Source organism: Thalassophryne amazonica, chromosome 4 (genome assembly GCF_902500255.1).
Source record: "Thalassophryne amazonica chromosome 4, fThaAma1.1, whole genome shotgun sequence".
Classification (NCBI taxonomy): domain Eukaryota; kingdom Metazoa; phylum Chordata; class Actinopteri; order Batrachoidiformes; family Batrachoididae; genus Thalassophryne; species Thalassophryne amazonica.
In genome coordinates, this window is record NC_047106.1 from 1,816,268 (window position 1) to 1,833,992 (window position 17,725).

General features: G+C 41.4%; 1 protein-coding gene across 1 annotated transcript in view; it reads left to right on the forward strand.

Moving 5' to 3' along the window:
• The first annotated feature begins 456 nt into the window (after positions 1–456).
• Positions 457–17,725, forward strand: part of LOC117509347 (coagulation factor VII) — a 146,568-nt gene continuing 129,299 nt past the window's right edge. The window contains exons 1-2 of the mRNA XM_034169017.1: positions 457–565; positions 13,668–13,837. Of these exons, the coding sequence (XP_034024908.1) occupies positions 511–565; positions 13,668–13,837 (225 nt within the window). The 5' untranslated portion in view covers positions 457–510. The remainder of the gene's footprint in view (positions 566–13,667; positions 13,838–17,725) is intronic.

Below are 17,725 nucleotides of genomic sequence, written 5' to 3' on the forward strand. Positions count from 1 at the left end.
TTGTTGTGATTTGGCACAATATGAATGAAATCAATTTAATTGAAATTGTTAGTGTGGGTGGGGTTGCAGAAGGGAGGTGAAAACAGGTGTCCAGGGGGCAGGTAGTCCATTGTTGTTGGGGTGTGAGAGAGGGTCTCTCTCTCTTAAACCTGGTGTAAAATATGTTTAGCTCCTCAGCCAGTCAGGGGTTTTCCAGTCAGGGTGGGAGATGGTCTCCTGTAGTTGGTGGTGTGCTGAAGACCTCTCCACACTGTTGTAATATCACTGGCTGAGAATTGGATTTTCACCCTGTCAGAGTAGCTCCTCTTTGTTTCTGGCTGCCTTGTACAGGAGCCTGTCACCACTTCTGGAGACCTCCTCCTTGGCCTGGTGGACCTGCCACAGTACCAGTCAATACTGATATTTGATTACCTCACAAAAAGATGCTGAGACTTTAAATGTTTCTATTGTGACAAAGATTAAGTGATTGTAGTTTAAAAGTTGATTGACTTTTGTTGTTCCTCCACAGACATGTTGGTAGTGCTCTACTTGCTGTTGATCTGCTTTGAGCTCACACTGAGTGCAGGTGAGTCTGATTCACAGCTCATTCCAACGACTCTTCCTATTGAAGTGTTGCGACTCTTTAAAGAAAATGGTAGCATTTAAAAATGACTTAATTATTGAAAACTGACAATCTCTTCCCCTGACCTGTGGCGCTTACCCCCCCATCCACGAGTGACCCTTAACATTCCCCTCACTAGCAAGCAATGGGTAAGGTTTCCCCCAACCCCAATGCCACTCTGAAACTGCACATTTCAGAGTGGCCTTTTATTGTGGCCAGCCTAAGGCACACCTGTGCAATAATCATGCTGTCTAATAATCAGCATCTTGATATGCCACACCTGTGAGGTGGGATGGATTATCTCAGCAAAGAAGTGCTCACTAACACATATTTAGACAGATTTGTCAATCAATCAATCAATCAATTTTTTTTTTATATAGCGCCAAATCACAACAAACAGTTGCCCCAAGGCGCTTTATATTGTAAGGTAAGGCCATACAATAATGATGTAAAACCCCAACGGTCAAAACAACCCCCTGTGAGCAAGCACTTGGCTACAGTGGGAAGGAAAAACTCCCTTTTAACAGGAAGAAACCTCCAGCAGAACCAGGCTCAGGGAGGGGCAGTCTTCTGCTGGGACTGGTTGGGGCTGAGGGAGAGAACCAGGAAAAAGATATGCTGTGGAGGGGAGCAGAGATCGATCACTAATGATTAAATGCAGAGTGGTGCATACAGAGCAAAAAGAGAAAGAAACAGTGCATCATGGGAACCCCCCAGCAGTCTACGTCTATAGCAGCATAACTAAGGGATGGTTCAGGGTCACCTGATCCAGCCCTAACTATAAGCTTTAGCAAAAAGGAAAGTTTTAAGCCTAATCTTAAAAGTAGAGAGGGTGTCTGTCTCCCTGATCCGAATTGGGAGCTGGTTCCACAGGAGAGGAGCCTGAAAGCTGAAGGCTCTGCCTCCCATTCTACTCTTACAAACCCTAGGAACTACAAGTAAGCCTGCAGTCTGAGAGCGAAGCGCTCTATTGGGGTGATATGGTACTACGAGGTCCCTAAGATAAGATGGGACCTGATTATTCAAAACCTTATAAGTAAGAAGAAGAATTTTAAATTCTATTCTAGAATTAACAGGAAGCCAATGAAGAGAGGCCAATATGGGTGAGATATGCTCTCTCCTTCTAGTCCCCGTCAGCACTCTAGCTGCAGCATTTTGAATTAACTGAAGGCTTTTTAGGGAACTTTTAGGACAACCTGATAATAATGAATTACAATAGTCCAGCCTAGAGGAAATAAATGCATGAATTAGTTTTTCAGCATCACTCTGAGACAAGACCTTTCTGATTTTAGAGATATTGCGTAAATGCAAAAAAGCAGTCCTACATATTTGTTTAATATGCGCTTTGAATGACATATCCTGATCAAAAATGACTCCAAGATTTCTCACAGTATTACTAGAGGTCAGGGTAATGCCATCCAGAGTAAGGATCTGGTTAGACACCATGTTTCTAAGATTTGTGGGGCCAAGTACAATAACTTCAGTTTTATCTGAGTTTAAAAGCAGGAAATTAGAGGTCATCCATGTCTTTATGTCTGTAAGACAATCCTGCAGTTTAGCTAATTGGTGTGTGTCCTCTGGCTTCATGGATAGATAAAGCTGGGTATCATCTGCGTAACAATGAAAATTTAAGCAATACCGTCTAATAATACTGCCTAAGGGAAGCATATATAAAGTGAATAAAATTGGTCCTAGCACAGAACCTTGTGGAACTCCATAATTAACTTTAGTCTGTGAAGAAGATTCCCCATTTACATGAACAAATTGTAATCTATTAGACAAATATGATTCAAACCACCGCAGCGCAGTGCCTTTAATACCTATGGCATGCTCTAATCTCTGTAATAAAATTTTATGGTCAACAGTATCAAAAGCAGCACTGAGGTCTAACAGAACAAGCACAGAGATGAGTCCACTGTCCGAGGCCATAAGAAGATCATTTGTAACCTTCACTAATGCTGTTTCTGTACTATGATGAATTCTAAAACCTGACTGAAACTCTTCAAATAGACCATTCCTCTGCAGATGATCAGTTAGCTGTTTTACAACTACCCTTTCAAGAATTTTTGAGAGAAAAGGAAGGTTGGAGATTGGCCTATAATTAGCTAAGATAGCTGGGTCAAGTGATGGCTTTTTAAGTAATGGTTTAATTACTGCCACCTTAAAAGCCTGTGGTACATAGCCAACTAACAAAGATAGATTGATCATATTTAAGATCGAAGCATTAAATAATGGTAGGGCTTCCTTGAGCAGCCTGGTAGGAATGGGGTCTAATAAACATGTTGATGGTTTGGGTGAAGTAACTAATGAAAATAACTCAGACAGAACAATCGGAGAGAAAGAGTCTAACCAAATACCGGCATCACTGAAAGCAGCCAAAGATAACGATACGTCTTTGGGATGGTTATGAGTAATTTTTTCTCTAATAGTTAAAATTTTGTTAGCAAAGAAAGTCATGAACTCATTACTAGTTAAAGATAATGGAATACTCAGCTCAATAGAGCTCTGACTCTTTGTCAGCCTGGCTACAGTGCTGAAAAGAAACCTGGGGTTGTTCTTATTTTCTTCAATTAGTGATGAGTAGAAAGATGTCCTAGCTTTACGGAGGGCTTTTTTATAGAGCAACAGACTCTTTTTCCAGGCTAAGTGAAGATCTTCTAAATTAGTGAGACGCCATTTCCTCTCCAACTTACGGGTTATCTGCTTTAAGCTACGAGTTTGAGAGTTATACCATGGAGTCAGACACTTCTGATTTAAAGCTCTCTTTTTCAGAGGAGCTACAGCATCCAAAGTTGTCTTCAATGAGGATGTAAAACTATTGACGAGATACTCTATCTCACTTACAGAGTTTAGGTAGCTACTCTGCACTGTGTTGTTATATGGCATTAGAGAACATAAAGAAGGAATCATATCCTTAAACCTAGTTACAGCGCTTTCTGAAAGACTTCTAGTGTAATGAAACTTATTCCCTACTGCTGGGTAGTCCATCAGGGTAAATGTAAATGTTATTAAGAAATGATCAGACAGAAGGGAGTTTTCAGGGAATACTGTTAAGTCTTCTATTTCCATACCATAAGTCAGAACAAGATCTAAGATATGATTAAAGTGGTGGGTGGACTCATTTACTTTTTGAGCAAAGCCAATAGAGTCTAATAATAGATTAAATGCAGTGTTGAGGCTGTCATTCTCAGCATCTGTGTGGATGTTAAAATCGCCCACTATAATTATCTTATCTGAGCTAAGCACTAAGTCAGACAAAAGGTCTGAAAATTCACAGAGAAACTCACAGTAACGACCAGGTGGACGATAGATAATAACAAATAAAACTGGTTTTTGGGACTTCCAATTTGGATGGACAAGACTAAGAGACAAGCTTTCAAATGAATTAAAGCTCTGTCTGGGTTTTTGATTAATTAATAAGCTGGAATGGAAGATTGCTGCTAATCCTCCGCCCCGGCCCGTGCTACGAGCATTCTGACAGTTAGTGTGACTCGGGGGTGTTGACTCATTTAAACTAACATATTCATCCTGCTGTAACCAGGTTTCTGTTAGGCAGAATAAATCAATATGTTGATCAATTATTATATCATTTACTAACAGGGACTTAGAAGAGAGAGACCTAATGTTTAATAGACCACATTTAACTGTTTTAGTCTGTGGTGCAGTTGAAGGTGCTATATTATTTTTTCTTTTTGAATTTTTATGCTTAAATAGATTTTTGCTGGTTATTGGTGGTCTGGAAGCAGGCACCGTCTCTACGGGGATGGGGTAATGAGGGGATGGCAGGGGGAGAGAAGCTGCAGAGAGGTGTGTAAGACTACAACTCTGCTTCCTGGTCCCAACCCTGGATAGTCACGGTTTGGAGGATTTAAGAAAATTAGCCAGATTTCTAGAAATGAGAGCTGCTCCATCCAAAGTGGGATGGATGCCGTCTCTCCTAACAAGACCAGGTTTTCCCCAGAAGCTTTGCCAATTATCTATGAAGCCCACCTCATTTGTGAACAACATTTGAGGGAAATAGGTTTTTGGTGTACAACCCCAATTCCAATGAAGTTGGGACGTTGTGTAAAATGTAAATAAAAACAGAATACAATGATTTTCAAATCCTCTTCAATCTATATTCAGTTGAATACACCACAAAGACAAGATATTTAATGTTCAAACTGATAGACTTTGTTTTTGTGTAAATATTTGCTCATTTTGAAATGGATGCCTGCAACACATTTCTAAAAAGCTGGGACAGTGGTATGTTTCCCACTGTGTTACATCACCTTTCCTTCTAACAACACTCGATAAGCGTTTGGGAACTGAAGACACTAATTGTTGAAGCTTTGTAGGTGGAATTCTTTCCCATTCTTGCTTGATGTACGACTTCAGTTGTTCAACAGTCCGGGGTCTCCGTTGTCGTATTTTGTGCTTCATAATGCGTCACACATTTTCAATGGGTGACAGGTCTGAACTGCAGGCAGGCCAGTCTAGTACCCGCACTCTTTTACTATGAAGCCACGCTGTTGTAACACGAGCAGAATGTGTCTTGGTATTGTCTTGCTGAAATAAGCAGGGACGTCCCTGAAAAAGACGTTGCTTGGATGGCAGCATGTGTTGCTCCAAAACCTGGATGTACCTTTCAGCATTGATGGTGCCGTCACAGATGTGTAAGTTGTCCATGTCATGGGCACTAACACACCCCCATACCATCACAGATGCTGGCTTTTGAACTTTGCACTGGTAACAATCTGGATGGTCTTTTTCCTGTTTTGTCCAGAGGACACAACGTCCATGATTTCCAAAAACAATTTGAAATGTGGACTCATCAGACCACAGCACACTTTTCCACTTTGCGTCTGTCCATTTCAAATGAGCTCAGGCCCAGAGAAGGCGGCGGCGTTTCTGGATGTTGTTGATGTTTGTCTTTCACTTTGCATAGTAGAGCTCATGAAAAATGGGAGCAAAAACAAAAGTGCTGCATTTATATTTTTGTTCAATGTATAAACATAGTAAAAACAAATGAATTGAATACAAACATTGAGTAGAAAAGAGGAAAAAAGAATTTATTCTTTAGAATAAATAAAAAGGAGAGGGGGAAACAAAAGAACCCATCCATCCCAGTTCATAAAATTGAGTGTGTATCTACATAGCATCGTTTCATAGAGGCCAATAAATCTGTGTGTAAATACTGAAGTTATTCTGTCTGGTGAGGTTGTCAAAAATGTCTCCCATATGTGAACAACTTGTGTGTAGATCTTCTCAGTGTATATTTAATTTTCTCCTGCTTGAGCAAGAACATAGTGTCTCTAAGCAGGAGTGAAATAATTGGTGGGTGAGGAGATTTCCATAGTAGGAGCAAACAACGTTTGGCTAGAAATGAGGTAAACTGGATACAGTTTTTTCAATTTATTTTCATTTATATTGCACCAAATCACAACAAAGCTGCCTCAAGGTGCTTCACACAAGTAAGGTCTAACCTTACCAACCCCCAGAGCAAGAACACAGGAGGCGGTGGTAAGAAAAAACTCCCTCTGATGATTTGAGGAAGAAACCTCAAGCAGGAAATGTTGTTGGTGCACAGGACAGGAGCGTCTCCAGCACAAATACCACACCCATCTCTGGATGGAGCTGCACCTTAAACAGAGAGAAAAAACAGAATCAGGCATCAGAAAGACAAATACAGTATAATTTGTCAGCATTAAACAAGAAGAAAAACAGAAGAAATACTAAAGTGATTGCCGGCCACTATCCCTAAACTTCACTAAAAGATCCAGAATTTAGGTAAAGTTGAGGCAGCGGCACGCCCCGTTTACTAATAAAATTAATTTAATAAAAAATGACGTCAAATCAAATCTCTAACTGCACATGGTCTCATTTGGAGCACCAAAGATAACTATCAAAGGACAAAGATGTAAAGGAACGTCCAATATACCAGATAATATGGTGAAGTAGCTCGAGCAAAACATAGTTTTAGACAAGAAAAAAATATTGGCTCAAATGACACCGACAGAGCATTGTCTTCTGTCTCTGGAAAAATCTGGGATACTCTTGATTTTGAGAAGTGGACCCTGTGTGTTACCTTGAAATGAATAAGAGTAAGACGACACCGTGTGTATGCCATTCACAACCTTCTCCCATCAACCCTCACTGAATTGAAATCTCAGCTCCTTGAGTTGATTGATCACAAACATCTAACATACAATTATAAATCTCAGAAATAATTCCTCAACTATTTGTTTTAAAAATGAGAAAACTAAGAAATTCTGAGATGTAATTTCTTAACTAAGAAATTACATGTTCATAAGTATTCACAGTCTTTGCCATGAAGCTCAAAGTTGAGCTCAGATGTCTCCTGTTTCCACTGATCATCCTTGAGATGTTTCTACAGCTTAATTGGAGTCCACCTGGGGTAAATTCAGTTGATTGGACATGATTTGGAAAGACACACACCTGTCTACATATAAGGTCCCACAGTTGACAGTCAGAGCACAAACCAAGCATGAAGTCAAATGACTTGTCTGTAGACCTCTGAGACAGGATTGTGTTGAGGCACAAATCTGGGGAAGGGAACAGAAACATTTCTGCTGCTTTGAAGGTTCCAATGAACACAGTGACCTCCATCATCTGTACAGTGTTGTATAAAGTACCGGAAAGTCACACTTAAGTAAAAGTACAGATACCCATTTAAAAAATGATTTTGGTAGAAGTTCAAGTCACTGATTGAAATGCTACTCAAGTAAAAGTCTTAAAGTATCTAGTATTTATTGTACTTTAGTATGACAAGTAATGTACAACTGAATGTACTCAAGTACTGAAAGTAAAAGTACAAGTAAATGTTAATAATCAAAAACGGACTGATTTTTTTATATTACAAAGTTTATCTAGTCTTGTAAATGACTGGTAGTATTAGTCAAAATACTGAAAATTGTGCACATCACACAAAAACGGTTCAGAAACAAGGTTTCAAAACCTAAACGAGAGTAGGCTACTCACTAGGTGTTCACAGGAAACAGTTATTTATTTCTGTATGTATTTATTTATTTTCATTGTTCCATGGTTTTATCTTTTCTGTTGTGTTTTGTTTCATTAGGTTCTTTTTGTCTCTTTCTCTAAAATTGTAACATTATTAGTCTATTATTATTGACTATTATTGTCTATTATGTAGACTATTATTGTTGTTGCTATTATTAATATATGAATAAAAATACATTTAAAAAATTACAATTTGACTCTTTTACAGGGGTGGTGGCCAAGTGGTTAATGTGCTTGGTTTCACTTCAGAAGGTTCCAGGTTCAAATCCCACCCCTGTCACATTTCTCCATGTAATGTGGAGTTGCGTCAGGAAGGGCATCCGGTGTAAAACCTGTGCCAGTTCAACATGCAGATCCACCTTGGATTTGTTGTGGTGATCCCGAGTGCAAACAAGGGAGCAGCCGAAGGGACTTACTTACAATTTGACTCTTTTACGACAACGAACGCTGAGCCATTAATTATACAGAAAACAAATCAACACAAACGTGCTGATGCAAACAGCTTAATGCTAACTTTAACATTGAAAACGCCATAGACACGCTAACGCGTTAGCATCGGTCCCGTTTTTAAGTTATAAAATACATCTATCAACTGTTTCAGAAGACCATAACAGGTCAGTTTAACATAAAAATATTAAATATTACTCACAGACATATGCTCTTCAGGGTTTTAGCAGGAAAAAATTAGGATAAAGTGAAATAAAATCCACGAATCGTAGATCGAAGCACTGCTTCGACCTGCGAATCACTGCTTCGATTGGCTCAAGGTTCAAAGCAAAGCTGCACTGCAGAAAAGTTGATTACAGACCCGCTGCAGGTCTGTAATCAATGTAGAGAAATGATCATTTTCCTGACAAACACCCCCCAAGTGCACAACTGCAAAAAAGCCTACTGGACATGACTCATGACAAATCGACCTGACTTCATTGCAGTCACTAGTAATCAGTGGTGTCTCTGGGTGAAAACACTTTTTTCGTGTGTGTGTTGTTTTTTTTTGTAACGAGTAACAGCATGGCAAATATAAAATGTATCAGAGTAGAAGTATGCAATTAATGTTGGAAATGTAGTGAAGTAACAGTGAAAGTAAGCTGAATTTAAAAAAACTACAAAAAGGTACAAAAGTACAAAGTCTCCCAAAATGTACTTAAGTACAGTAGTGAAGTATTTTTACTTCGTTACTATACAACACTGCATCTGTAAATGGAAGAAGTTCAGATCCACCAGGACTCTTCCGAGAGCTGGACACCCATCTAAACTGAGGGATCAGGGGAGAAGGACCTTAGTCAGAGAGGTGACCAAGAACATGATGGTCACTCTGTAAGAGCACCAGCATTCCTCTGTGGAGAGAGGAGAACCTTCCAGAAGGGCAACCATCTCTGCAGCAATCCACCTTAAAATCTGATCTCACAGGGACAGGAAGCAAAGTGAGGAACCTTGGGGTAATTTTTGATCCTATGTTGTCCTTTGACCTCCACATTATAAATATTACTAGGACTGCTTTCTTCCACCTGCGAAATATAGTGAAGATTTGTCCCATCCTGTCTGTGGCTGATGCTGAGACCCTGATTCATGCATTTATCTCTCCTAGATTGGACTACTGCAATGTTCTATTTTCTGGTTTACTGCAGTCCAGCATTAGGGGTCTCCAATTGGTTCAAAATGCTGCAGCCAGACTTTTGACAGGAAGCAGAAAGTTTGACTACATTACACCCATTTTGGCATCTCTTCACTGGCTTCCTGTCCCATTGAGATCAGATTTTAAGGTTCTGCTACTAGTCTATAAAATTGTTCACGGACTGGCACCTCCCTACCTAGCTGACATAATTAAACCTTATGTACCGGCCCTGGCTCTGCTTTTTCAAGGTGCAGGACTACTTTGTGTCCCTAGGGTGAATGAGAAGTTTGTGGGTCATTAGTAAACGGAGCATGCCGCGGCCTCAACTTTATCTAAATTCTGGGTCTTTTAGTGAAGTTTAGGGCTAGTGGCCGGCGATCACCTTAGTATTTCTTCTGTTTTCTTGTTGCTTAATGCTGATAAATTATACTGTATTTCTTCTCTTTCTGATGCCTGATTCTGTTTTTTCTCTCTGTTTGAGGTGCAGCTCCATCCAGAGATGGGAGTGGGTGTCTACTTCTGCAGGCCTCCCGTCCTGTGCACCAGCCAAATTTCCCAAAATTTCCTGTATCTTTGTACTGGCAATTGTGTCTGTATCATGGCCCAAGCAGAGGGTCACCCCTTTGAGTCTGGTCTGCTTGAGGTTTCTTCAAGTTTTTCCTTACCACTGTCAAATTTCAAATTCAAATTTATTAATTTATATAGTGCCAGTTCACAATGAGATTGTCTCAAGGTGCTTCACACAACATAATAAAAACAGAAAAAAACAGAATTAAAATTTTAAAAACACAATAAAAAAGACAAAACCAGAATACAAGAATAAAAACACATAACACTAATGATAAAACAGGGAAAACAAATGAGTCTTTCAACATGATATAAAGTCTCCACAGTATCTGACTGCCGTATGTGTGCTGGGAACACATAAAAGTCCTGCACCCTGAGAACGCAGGGCCCGAGCTGGTACATAGGGGCTTACCAGGTCAGCCAGATAAGGAGGTGCAAGTCCATGAACAATTTTATAAACTAATAACAGAACCTTAAAATCTGATCTCACTGGGACAGGAAGCCAGTGAAGAGACACCAAAATGGGTGTAATGTGGTCAAACTTTCTGCTTCGTGTCAAAACTCTGGCAGCAGCAATTTGAACCAATTGGAGAGCCCTAGTCTTGGAGTGCGGTAAACCAGAAAATAGAACATTGCAGCAGTCCAATCTAGAAGAGACAAATGCATGGGTCACTGTCTCAACATCAGCCATTGACAGGATGGGACGAATCTTCCCTATTTTTCACAGGTGGAAGAAAGCAGGCCTCGTAATATTTCTAATGTGGAGGTCAAAAGGCAATTTAGGATCAAAAATTACCCCAAGATTCCTCACTTTATCCGTATGATGTATAACACATGATCCTAAGCTAAGCACTAGCTGATCATACTGATGCCGATACCTCGCTGGACCAAGAACCATCACTTCAGTCTTATCAGAATTTAAAAGTAGGAAGTTACGAGATTTCCAACTTCTCACTGACGTAAGGCAATCTGTCAACTGTCGCCTGTGTTGTTGCTCTGGGGGTTGGTAAGGTTAGACCTTACTTGTTTGAAACACCTTGAGGCAACTTTGTTGTGACTTAATGCTATATAAATGAAAATAAATTGAATTGAATTTGGATCACTGTGGTTTTAGGTTCATCTTTTACAACCTCAATTCTACACATGTTACAACAGCGTGGCTTCGTAGTAAAAGAGTGCGGGTACTAGACTGGCCTGCCTGCAGTCCAGACCTGTCGCCCATTGATGTGTGGCGCATTATGAAGTGCAAAATACGACAACAGAGACCCCGGACTGTTGAACAACTGAAGTCGTACATCAAGCAAGAATGGGAAAGAATTCCACCTACAAAGCTTCAACAATTAGTGTCCTCAGTTCCCAAACGCTTATTGAGTGTTGTTAGAAGGAAAGTTGATGTAACACAGTGGTAAACATACCACTGTCCCAGCTTTTTTGAAACATGTTGCAGGCTCTGCACAAAACAGCATTTTCAGATCACTTTAGCCCAAGTTCAAGTCAGTGTATCATCAACTTCTATTCAATCTAATGCCTGATGAAGCGTAATAACACTAAGCAAGATGGAGGTTGCTGGCAACAGCTCACAGGCTGCATCTGCCATCATTTTTTACTAATAGCCCAATTTCATAGCCTTAAGAGTGTGCATATCATGAATGCTTGGTCTTGGTGGATTTGTGAGAATCTACTGAATCTACTGGTACCTTGTTTCCCATGTAACAATAAGAAATATACTCAAAACCTGGATTAATCTTTTTAGTCACATAGCACTACTATTATTCTGAACACTACTGTATCAGAGGGACAGCTCAGGTGGGATGGTTTGGAGACAAAGTCAGAGAGGCGAGATTGAGATGGTTTGGACATGTGCAGAGGAGGGACCCAGGGTATATAGGGAGAAGGATGATGAGGATGGAGCCACCAGGTAGGAGGAGAAGAGGGAGGCCAAAGAGGAGGTTTATGGATGTGCTGAGGGAGGACATGCAGGTGGTTGGTGTGACAGAGGAAGATACAGAGGACAGGGTGAAATGGAAATGATTGATCTGCTGTGGCAACCCATAACAGGAACAGCCAAAACACAAGAAGAAGATTTGTGGATATATTATTGCATGTGGTTATTTCACAGTGTTATTGTACAGTTTGACAGCAGCAGGGAGGATCGACCTGCGGTATCGTTCCTTCTTGCACTGAGGGTGCCTCAGTCTGTCACTGAACGAGCTGCTCAGCTCCACTACAGTCCGGTGCAGAGGGTGAGAGGAGCTGTCCATGATGGATTTGAACTTAGCTAATACCCTCCTCTCAGCCACCTCCTCCAGAGAGTCCAGAGGACAGCCCAGGACAGAGCTGGACTTCCTGACCAGCTTATTCAGTCTCTTTCTCTGCTGGTCTGTGCTGCCCGGGGCCCAACAGACGACAGCATAGAGGAGAGCAGAGGCTACAACAGAGTCATAGAAGGTCTTAAGCAGAGGCCTGCTCACTCCAAAGGATCTCTATGAGGGTCTATTAACCAGTAAATGTATTTTTGAATGCTAGGTGCTTGATAATAAACTATCAAATTAGGTAAAGACAGACCTCCACTGAGCCATCAATTTTGTACTAAGAGGTTTTTACCTCCCCATATAAATAAGGAAATCATTTGATCAATAGATTTGGCTAAGAACAGAAGGATGCGGACCCTCAGTAGCTTCAGGTAAACCCACAGTTAGAACATTCTGGCATCTGCTCCGTCCCTACAGGTCTGCCATCTTGGATTTTAACCACTTGTTGTCTTTTCGGAGTGCAGAGTTTTTGGCCTTGCGCTGGTCCAAACACTGATCAAAAATCAGTGTATGTGGATTCAAGAGAATTAATGCATGAACTGTGGTCACACACTGCAGACTGGACTCTGTCCAGCTTGGACGACAAATTTTCAAAGAAAGGCAGACAGCCCAGCTCTGTGGTCTTCCATCAGAAGGCAAATCTCCGCCATAGTTACAGGTGCAGCAAGCGGTGAAGTTTCTTTGTCTTGTTCAGACTTACTTTTAGACTTTGACGTTTTGCAGGTGATTACAAACTAGTAAATATTAAAAACAAAAATAAAACTGGGAATGCAAACAAAAAATTTGAGGTTTGTGAGGCAAAAAAAAAATGCAGCTGAGTGAGCGAATACACTTTCTAAACTACTTAAATGCTGTACCGGAAGTCTGCAGCACCTCTTTTGAAACGGAGTGAGGAATGAGTGTATGGGTTTGTGATAGTCCTGATCAAGACTAAGATCCAGGCTTTCAGTGTCTTCCTAGACTTGTCCATCAGAATTGTCTCTGTATGTGGCGGTGAAAGTGTTGAACTTGTAGAGACATTCACTGATCTCAGCAGTGACCTTCATGTCTCTGAGTCCTTGGCCTTTAAGATCCAGAGATGCCTGGGAAGATCTTATGGAGTTGTGAGGTCAAAGGTCAGAGGTGGTTGGTGATGTAGATATCTTTGCAAGAGAATGAAGGTCCATGTCTTCACGCAAAGTGGTGCTTGTAGAAGTGGGACACTAATGTGATGTCTGGATGTCTCTCTGGAGAATCCTTGTGTTCCACTATAATGTCTTTATGTTCAATGAGCACAGACTTCAGGAGACCTGGATGATGACAAACACTGTGAGGGAACATCGGTTTTAGTCCTGCAGCAGTGTGACATGATGTTCTGAGTCTCATCCAGTATGCATACATGTACCTCATTACTGAGTACTCCAGCTGCTGGCCCAGAGATCTGTTACAAGAAAATCCTCGAATAGGATGATCAAAATGAAATAATTTTTTGACAAAATGTGCCAAAAGTAAAAACAGGATATAAAATGTTAGAGTATCAGTTCCATCATATCTTTATTTTATCTGCCGGCAGTCTTCCTGGAGCAGGCGTCAGCAGGTCAGCTCCTCCACTCCTCCAGGGGGCGTCGTGCCAACTCCTACTTCCTAGAAGAGATGCTTCCAGGCAACCTGGAGAGGGAATGTTACGAGGAGAAGTGCTCACAGGAGGAGGCCGCAGAGATCTTCCAAACCAATGAGAAGACTGTATGTACAATGCTGCATGTGTCTGCTTTTTGACATACTGAAAAGTAAACAGTCCATTAGTTAAAGCTTCATCCTCTGAGATCACTAGATGGAATGATGTTTCTGGACCAAAGTATGGGACCAACATCAGAGAAATTAGAAAAATGGAATCTGATCCAAAAATGATGCTGATGGTGGAGTTTCCACAGCTTCTTTTGTTTCAGTGTAAATAAACAATCTAGAGCTGTTTTCATCTTAAATACAGTAGATCAGTACAGATTCTTTATTACCATTATAACAAGTGCAACGAAAGATAAGGTGCTGATATAAACGGAGGGGGTCTGTGTTTGTTTGTGGATAACAGCTGGGCCACTCAATACAGCATACGAGAGCAAGTATGCACACCTGACTATGAGATACTGACTGTATCTTTTAGACCCTTTTATCTTCCGCGGGAGTTCGGACAGATCACTGTCATTCTCGTATACGTGTCCGGTCCAGATGACGACGCAGCAGGAGAGAGAATAGCAGAGAGCTATAATAATGCACTCAGCCGCTCTGCTGACCAGCCCGTTTTCATTCTGGGTGACTTTAACTCCTGCAGTCTGTCTGACCACCTGCCCACTCTACAGCAGTATGTAGACTGTCCTACACGTCTGCATCGCACGCTTGACCGTTGCTATGGCAACATCCCAGAGGCTTATAAAGCGGTATGCAGACCGCCTCTTGGAAAATCTGACCACAATGTGATTCATCTTTTGCCTAAATACAAAGCTGTGGTCAAAAGAATTAAAACAGTTAATAAGCAGGTACAGGTGTGGCCCGAGGAAAGCAAAGAGCAACTCAGAGACTGTTTTGATGAAACAAACTGGGACATTTTCTTTGAATCCTGTCTGGATGGAGACGAACTCACTGACACCATCACGTCTTATATTAAGTTCTGTGAGGATAACGTGTCAGAGACTAAAACTGTGAAAATATTCCCAAATAACAAACCCTGGGTGTCCAAACAATTGAAAATCTGTCTTAATGAAAAGAAGGCAGCCTTCTGCTCTGGTAATGTGGAATTAATGCAGGAAGAAAGGAGACAGCTGAGAGGGAATATATTTAAGGCAAAAATTGAGTACAAGAATAAAGTAGAAAGTAAATTTTTCAGTGGCAATATAAAACAAGCCTGGGAAGGTCTAAATACACTGATGGGCAAATCCAGTAAGAAATGTGATGCTCTTACAACCATTAATCAGTGTTTTGTTGATGAGTTAAACCGTTTCTTCTGTAGATTTGATAAAGTGGATGATAAACAGGAATAAAATCTTCCAGCAGGAGCTCCCACAGCTATCACTGAGGATGACGTGGCTAAAAGTCTTTCTAAACTGAAGCCAAACAAAGCCACTGGCCCAGATGGCCTGAAAGCCCGTCTACTCAAAGACTGTGCTCCTCAATTAAAAGGAGTCTTTTCCAGATTGTTTAATTCCCTTCTTGTCACAGGAGTGCCCAAATCTTGGAAATTCTCCATAATAAGGCCTATACCAAAAAAGCCAGGGGCAAGCAAACCTGAAGATTTTCGGCCCATTGCCATAACCTCCATATTATGTAAAACTATGGAGAGAGTTTTAGTTGACGTCCTGACGTGAACTAGACCCTCTGCAGTTTGCCTATAAGAGGGACAGAGGTACTGATGATGCCAGATTGATCTTGCTGGACATGATCTCAAAGCAGGTTTCACTTGCTAAAGCATACACTCGGGTTTGTGCTAACAACATTCTGTCAGGAGAGCTCATCATAAGCACTGGCTGCCCACAGGGTAGCGTTCTTTCACCTCTGCTCTTCTCTCTTTTTACAAACGAATTTGCAGTTAATGACACAAACTTTAAACTGATTAAATACGTGGATGACATGGCCCTGGTCGTCCTGCTACAGAAGTGTGACTCCTCTGGTGAAGCCTCCTATCTCGCTCACATTAAGGTCTTGAAGCTTGGTGTCTCGACAGCCAGCTGGAAATCAATGTGTCTAAGACAAAGGAGCTTGTTTTTCACACAAAGCAAGAACTGACCGTGCAGCCAGTTTCACTCGATGGCCAGCTTGTTGAAACAGTTGAAACTTTTAAATATCTTGGTACAGTTCTTGATAGTCACTTGAGCTTCTTTGAAAACACTGATTTTATCTTTAAGAAATGTTCACAGCGACCCAGTCTTCTCAGAAGATTGAGTTGTCTTGGTGTTAATCCACAGATTTTAGAGCTTGTATATTCTGCACATATTGAGAGTATTTTAACATTTAATCTTTGTGTTTGGTCACTTGAGTTGTAAATGTAATAGAATTGTAAAAATGTCGGGGAAAATTGTGGGAAAACCCCAGAAGACTCTGGCCCACATTTACACTGACAGGATGAGGAGGAAAGCTGAGAGAGTCCTGGCAGACAGCTCTCATCCTCTGTCCTGTCAGTTTGAGCTCTTGAAGTCTGGGAGGCGCTACAGAGCTCCTCTGGCCAAAGGTTCTTTCAAAAAATCTTTTATACCAAATGCCGTCACCATAATGAACTCAAAAAAGTGACCACTCCACAAATAAAACCTGAACTGCTTTACTTCTGTTTTATTTGATTTTATTAGATCTTACTGTACGTTTTATTTATCTTACTAGGTCTTATTCTATTTCCTCTTTTACTTCCATGTATTTTATGTATCTTATTTTTGTTTTATTCGTGTGTTTGTATGAATGTTTTATGACTGTTTTTTTTTTGTCTTTTTTGTGCTGGTGAGCCGAAGACAATTTTCCACATCGGTGGACAATAAAGAATTATTCTATTCTATTCTACTCAACCTCCTGCCCGTTTGTTCTGACCTCACTTAGCCTGATGATCATTGTACTGCTGCTGTGTTTGTTGGACTGCCTTCCCGTGTACCGACCATTGCATTCCTCTTTACTAAAGCGTTTTTGTACCAGAGCTGTGTCTGTGAGCCTCGCATTTGTTTCCTACCTAACCAGCCTGTCAGTGTCAGGGACCGGGTGAAGATTTTGGTAAAAATCCCAGCAAGCTGGTCTGCACAGTCTGTCAGCACCCATTTGGAGATGCCGTCGGACCCCGTTCTTGGGTTGACACCCCTCAGCGTGCGCCTCACCTCGTGCTCCCCCACCGTCAAGTTACTCCCGGCGGCTGGCAGTGACGTGGCTGCTCCTGGTGTCACAGGCTCGAAGTTACTTTACTCAAAGAGTAAAGAAAAGATTTAGCTCTTTCACTAGTGTGGTGTCACCTTCAGCAGCTCTGATGCCGGGTTTGTAGTTGATGAGGTGCTGGACCTCCATCCATGCCTGCCTGCTGTTGTTGGTGTCCAGGTGGTCGTGGATGCTCCTCCTGAAGTCCCCCATGGCCTTCCTGATGCCTCTCTCCAGGTTGTCGTGGGCTGTGCTGTAGAGAGCCCTATCACCAGCTCTGAAGGTGGAGTTCCTCTCCTTCAGCAGCTGCTTCACCTCCTTGGTCATCCAGGGTTTCTGACCCAGTTGTGTTTCTGCACTGTGAGCATATCTATACAGTTCTTAATGTAACACAGTACAGTGTCTGTAAACACGTCCACATCCTCATCCTCAAAGATGTCTCAGTCGGTGCTGTTGAAGCCCCGTCTGGCCATCTTTTCACCGTCTTAATGGTGGTGGGGGTGGGTTTCCGGAGGGGGGTATGTGCAGGTTTGAGTTGCAGAGAGATGTGGTCTGACTGTCCTATATGTGGAGCAGGTCCGGCCCTGTAGCATCACTTAATGTTGGTGTAAACTTTGTCCAGTGTATTCTCTCTTGTGGCACATTTACATGTTGATGAAATCTGGGGAGCACTGAGTTTAATTCCACATGATTAAAATCACCCATATTAATGTGTACCACATCTGGATGTCGGTCCAGCAGTAGGCTGATGAGGCT